This window comes from Echinops telfairi, unplaced genomic scaffold (assembly GCF_000313985.2).
Source record: "Echinops telfairi isolate 266 unplaced genomic scaffold, ASM31398v2 ScPeMD7_7424;HRSCAF=8462, whole genome shotgun sequence".
NCBI lineage: Eukaryota > Metazoa > Chordata > Mammalia > Afrosoricida > Tenrecidae > Echinops > Echinops telfairi.
In genome coordinates, this window is record NW_022111324.1 from 24,361,280 (window position 1) to 24,366,522 (window position 5,243).

The 5,243-nt window shown below is 57.6% G+C and overlaps 1 protein-coding gene across 2 annotated transcripts in view; it reads right to left on the reverse strand.

Moving 5' to 3' along the window:
* Positions 1-552: 552 nt before the first annotated feature.
* RGS16 (regulator of G protein signaling 16) overlaps positions 553-5,243 on the reverse strand; it is a 5,317-nt gene continuing 626 nt past the window's right edge. The window contains exons 2-6 of one of the 2 annotated variants that reach the window (XM_045298060.1): positions 5,129-5,228; positions 4,081-4,191; positions 3,256-3,320; positions 2,807-2,973; positions 553-1,778 (exon numbers count right to left, since the gene is read on the reverse strand). In XM_045298060.1, coding sequence (XP_045153995.1) covers positions 1,557-1,778; positions 2,807-2,973; positions 3,256-3,320; positions 4,081-4,191; positions 5,129-5,172 — 609 coding nt within the window. In that variant the 5' untranslated portion in view covers positions 5,173-5,228 and the 3' untranslated portion in view covers positions 553-1,556. Of the gene's footprint in view, positions 1,779-2,806; positions 2,974-3,255; positions 3,321-4,080; positions 4,192-5,128; positions 5,238-5,243 lie in introns of those variants that run through there. The other variant, XM_004706792.2, reaches the window with a different exon arrangement.

The following is a 5,243-nucleotide window of genomic DNA, read 5'->3' on the forward strand; positions in this document are numbered from 1 at the left end:
GGAAAACGAGGATGGGGTGCATCATTTGTATCCAGGAAACCAGCTCCATTTGTCAGCAATAAATAAACATGGAAACACTGAGGCTCCCTCTCCGGGGTGCACAGCGTGTGCCAAGGTCGCGCCCAGGGCAGAGAGGGAGACAGACGGACTGCGACTCCTACTGAGGTTCTCCAGTTCACACAAAGTGGATTTACAGTAATAAATAACAGTGGTTTCAACATGGTAACAATAAACATGCAACGACAATCGTGACACTTAAATATTTCCTCCGGGAGGAGCTCACAGTACAGCAAGAACAGTAAGGGAGACCCCCCCAGACCGAAGAGTCCATTCTCCTCAGCCTGGTTCTTGTGCAGGAAGCCCATCATGGAATGCTTGTTCGGTGGCCTGGGGTGACAAGCAGGTTCTGGCCCCTCCCCAACCACGCCCTCCCCAAGCAGCTTCGCCCCAGCCTGCACAGTGGCTTCTGAGTTCTGTCTGAGCCCTGCCTCGCCCCACACGGCCCAGCCTCTGTGTCCGCACCCGCGACATCCCCCCACCCCGCCCCCCAGGCTGCCCCTGCCCTGGTCTTTCCCTCGGAAACCAGCAGCTTAACTCTCACGACAGACAGGAGACTCGCTCCTTGTGACCCTCTCTGCCCTCATTCCACAGCACAGGGACAGTTATGGGTCAGAGACAGGAAGATGGCCTGAGAGCCCCAAGATTGGCCCTTGGGTCCTTGGCACCCCTCCAGCATCCCCAAACCCAGGTGTGTTCCAAAGCTGAGGCCCTCTCAGTCCACCAAGCACAAGAGATGGACTGGCCACTCCCCGGGAGGCCTCATGGGCCCCACTTCCAAGGCACCGAGCTAAAAGGGCACCTCCCAGCAAGAGGTGGGGTCAGAGGCCTTCTGCAGGGGCCACCCAGAGCACCAATGTTCATGTCCTATGTGCTAGGTGGCCCTTCTCCAGGTTTGCGACAACCTTGGAAAGAGGCTCAAAGAGCCCTTGCTGAAGTTTTAAAACACGACTCCTGGTCAGGAGTGACCTGTGGCTGTGGGTCTCGGCAGCACTGAGGGTGTGGACGTAGTGTACCTGCAGGCTAAGGCACCTGGAAGGCCCACAGGCAGGTGAGCAGGGCAGGGCAGATGCCCATGCACCCTCACTCCCCACCCCCACCCTCTGCTCAGAGCAGAACTAGGGAGACAGGATACAGCAGAGGCTGCTGACCACAGGCAAACCTGCTGACCAGGGTGCCTGTGCTCCCACAGGTGCGAACTTCCCCTTACCCAGATCACCGTCTCCTTGCTGAGCAAGAACAGGGATATGCAATGATGCCTCCCACTCTTCTTCAGTCCCAGGCCCTGGAGTGGGGCACCCTCTCATGCACCCACTGAGTCCCACAGTATCTGTAGACGAGGCTGGGGCGTCCAGCACTGTTGGCTGGGGCGGCTTTGCGCTGCTTCAGTCCTCTCGCACTGGTTAGCAGAACCGGCTTCCCACCCGGGTCCGAAGCCTCAGGGCCAGTCAGGCGGCTTCACCTTGCCTTCCAGCTGGCTCCCTCACCGCCACAGAGGCTCAGGTGCATAAAGGCTCAGCCACGCTGCTGCTGGATGGGGCGGCCGAGGAGGCCGTGGCCTGGGCGGCCAGGTCCTGGTACGCGGAGGACTTCAGGAAGCGAGGGTAGGAGTCCTTCTCCATCAGGACCCATGTCTTCCCCTGAGCCACATCGAAGCATGTGGCCGTGGCGGCCTGCAGGTTCATCCTCGTGAGCTCCCTGGTCTCGTGGTCTATGTTCACCTGTGGGAAGGAAAGCAAGCACGCAGGTGAGTGGGGAGCCCAAGGAGCCAGCATAAAACTTGTTCCCGCTACCTATTTGTCGACTGGTGTAGATAGGGAGCCCTGGTGCCATCATGGTTACGTGTTGGGTTGCTAACCAACCAACCACAAGGTCAGCAGTTCGAAACCACCAGGTGCTCAGAGGGAGAAAGACAGAGCTTTCTACTCTGGTAAAGAGTTACAGTCTTGGAAGCTCACGGGGCCCATTCTATCCTGTCTGACAGAGTCACTCTGAGTGGAAACAACCTGATGGTAGTGAGTATGGTTGTCAATGCAGCATAAATAAACCATGACCAATCCCATCTGTCTGTGCAAACTGAAGGGCAGCCCCATGTGTGTCGCAGTGGAACTGTGCTCCACAGGGTTTTCAACGACTGAGTTGTTTTTTCCACAAGTGGATCGCCAGGCCTTTCTTCCAAGGTGCTTCTGGATGGACTGGAAACCATCTGCACCCCTCCCCCCGCCCCCAGGGGCTCCCAGAATAAACTAGTGCTCAGAAACTAGAAGCGTGATACAAGAGTAGGGCATTACTACGGTCTGGCCACACGGTGGCAGGACACTCTTTCTCAGAGGTGCCCCTGCCTTGCACAGAGAGGGCCTGAAGGGAGGGCTGACCAACAAACAAATGTCCAGTAGCCGTGGACCTGCTGCTGGCCCTGAGGTGGGTCGGCCAGGGGCCTGGGCCAGGTGATGTAAGACTCCTGTGATAACCCGGTCCCCGGTCATGTGTGTTGAGTCTGAAAAGGGCTGGATTTACGAAAGTTTATGCACAGAAGGCCCCAAACCTGCCAGCTCACCTCACCCCATCTGAACCTGTGAAGGCCACCACCCAAGGGAAGGAAGGAGCCTGGCTCTCCAAGGTTCCAACCACTTAAGTCCACTCAGTCGTCTGCCACATAAGGCCACTCTGCTGCCTATACCCCAGCCTTCCTCTCCTGATCCCCAGAGCCCGGATTTGGAGGGCCAGGGGGACATGTCAGGGCTCTGACCTCTTTGGGAGCTTCGCTGCCAATGAACTCCTCAAAGATCCTGTGAGCCCTGGCGGCCAGCTTGGCGGCAGAGCGGATCTTCTTGAACTCCTCGCAGGCCAGCCAGAATTCGAGATTCTCTTCGCTGAACTCCGTCTTCAGGAAGGCGTGGAAGGCGGCCACCCCATCTGCGGTTGTGGGGAGAGAGAGGGAGGCAGGTCAGACACGGGCGACAGGCGCGGATAAAAAAAGAAAGGCATCAACTGCCGTGATTGGCTCTATTTTTAGCCCGTCATTTTCTTCAACAAGGACCTGCCTTTGTGTTCTGAATAAAGGCAGGCTCGCTGGGCCCTTCATTATTATGACTACAACCACGGCTCTGCCCACGCGGGCAGCAGCCCTCCCCTGGCCCCAGAACACAGGCGCGCACACGTGCCACCCGCAGCCAGACACCACAGGGTCCTACTCACCCTTACTACTCAGCAGCAAGTCGAACGAATCTCTCCACCCCAGCACATCTTCTGAGAGGTTCCGGCTGGGGAAAAAAAAAAATCCAGATTTTAAAATAGGGAAAATCAATGGACAAATCAATGGATCCTGGCTAGAAGTTTGAAGGGGACTTCTATAATTCACACATGGTTTTGCTCTGAGTGATTGTGGGAGCTGACTCCTCAAACACCTGGCTGAGGTCATGGTGGCAAGGAGGGAGGTGAGGGACGGGGCATTTTCTGCAGGACAATTCAATAGCCAGAAACTGAAGTGGGGGCCCTTGGCTCCCAGTCTAAGGCTCTCCCTTCTCTGTCCAAAATAGTTTCTCTTCTCCCCTCTCGGATCTTTGCTTTAGAGACCTCGTCAAGGAAATGCAGGTCTCTCGCACTGAGTGTCTACCGAGGGTCTAATGCCACACCTGGCACAGGCGCTGCTGCTCAGCATGAGCAGAGTCTGGGCAGGGCGGGAGGGTGGTGCTGATGGCAGTAGAGAGGTTCACAGAAGCCCCCAGTAGTTTGGACCCCGTCTTGGCACTTGTTGCATATGCCCAACTCCAGGTGGGAGAGTCAGGTAAGTCGACATGCAGGTCTCACGGGCACTCCCCTTAAACCCTGGCATAGCCCACTCACTCAGCCACCAGCCAAGCAGACATGGCCCGTGAGCAGCAAATCCCACTCCTAACGCTGGGGCCGAGCTCCCCGAGGCCCTCCTCAACAGGCCTGTCTAGTTCTCTGCCTCCTATCATGGCTTCCCCTGACTCTTCTCCCACCGTGGGCTCCCCCTCCTCCACAGGGCCCTCGGCTTACCTCTCTTTGCTGTGTTTGGTGCTCCACTCCAACTTGCCGAGGCTCCCGGTGTCAGAGCCCAGCTCAGCTTTGTGAAGGAAGAGCCCCAGTCGTGTCTTGAACTCTTTGGCTCTGGAAGACAGAACACACGCCGGTCAGGATTCTCTGTGTACTCAGCCCATGGGCAGACGCTTCCAGGAGAGTCTGAGCTGGAGCCACCCTAACTACAGCCTTGGGGAAGCCAAGAACACGGGGCAGTCCCAGGCCTAAACTTGGCTCCCTCACCTGCGTCACCAACTCAGAAAGAGGGACAGCCACCTCGGAGGGGCCCTCAGGGACCTCATCCTTCTCCTGCTGTCCAGCATTGCAGACAGTGGCTTTCCCCCACTGGAGTCCCTGCTTGCTCTCCAATGCCCAGCCCCTCTGGGCTTCTCAGTGTTTCTGGGACTGTGGGGAGTCTGATTCCTGTCCTTCATCTTTGACTTTCTTCCCCGGACACAAGCCCCACTGTGCGCTGGGGGCTGCCGAGCACCACCACCCTGGAAGTGGCCCTGGGACTAGAGAAGTCTCTCCTGGGCTGTTGAAGAGGGAGCCTGAGACCCTGGGTTCAAGGCTATGCTATTTGACAGTCGAACCCGCCCAGCGGCTCCTGGGGAGAAAGAAGTGGCAGTCTGCTATAACAACCTTGGAAACTTTAGGGGATTGATCATTCTACTTCTACAGGGTCTCGGCAATAGGTCTGGGGGCTTCTCGGGGGCAGAGGCTGTGCATTAGAGTGAACTCCAATTCCTAAGAAGTTGGGCAAACTCCATTCTGTCTGCCAACATGGACCCCCTACCCCCCCACCCCACAGCCAGGTCTTCGGCAGGTCACCCTGGAAGGGCTGCTGTTTGTCTCAACAAGCACTGGCCTTGCCGCCCGGCTTCTCCCTTTGCCTCTAAGGGAAGCACCTGCACATCAAGTGAACCTCTCCCTCTAGCGCCCCAGCTTCAGATCCCTGAGGGGCTGGAAGGGCTTCGGACTTTTCCCTCTGGCCGAAGCCTAGCTCCACCAGGCAAGCCCCACTTACCTCTCGAGGCAGGTGGTGGGAAAGGCGGACAGGGTCCGGCACATGGCTGCGGGCGCCAGGCAGCACGTCTCGGAGAGAATGGCAGGCACTGCGAGGAGCTCTGGCGAACGGAGAT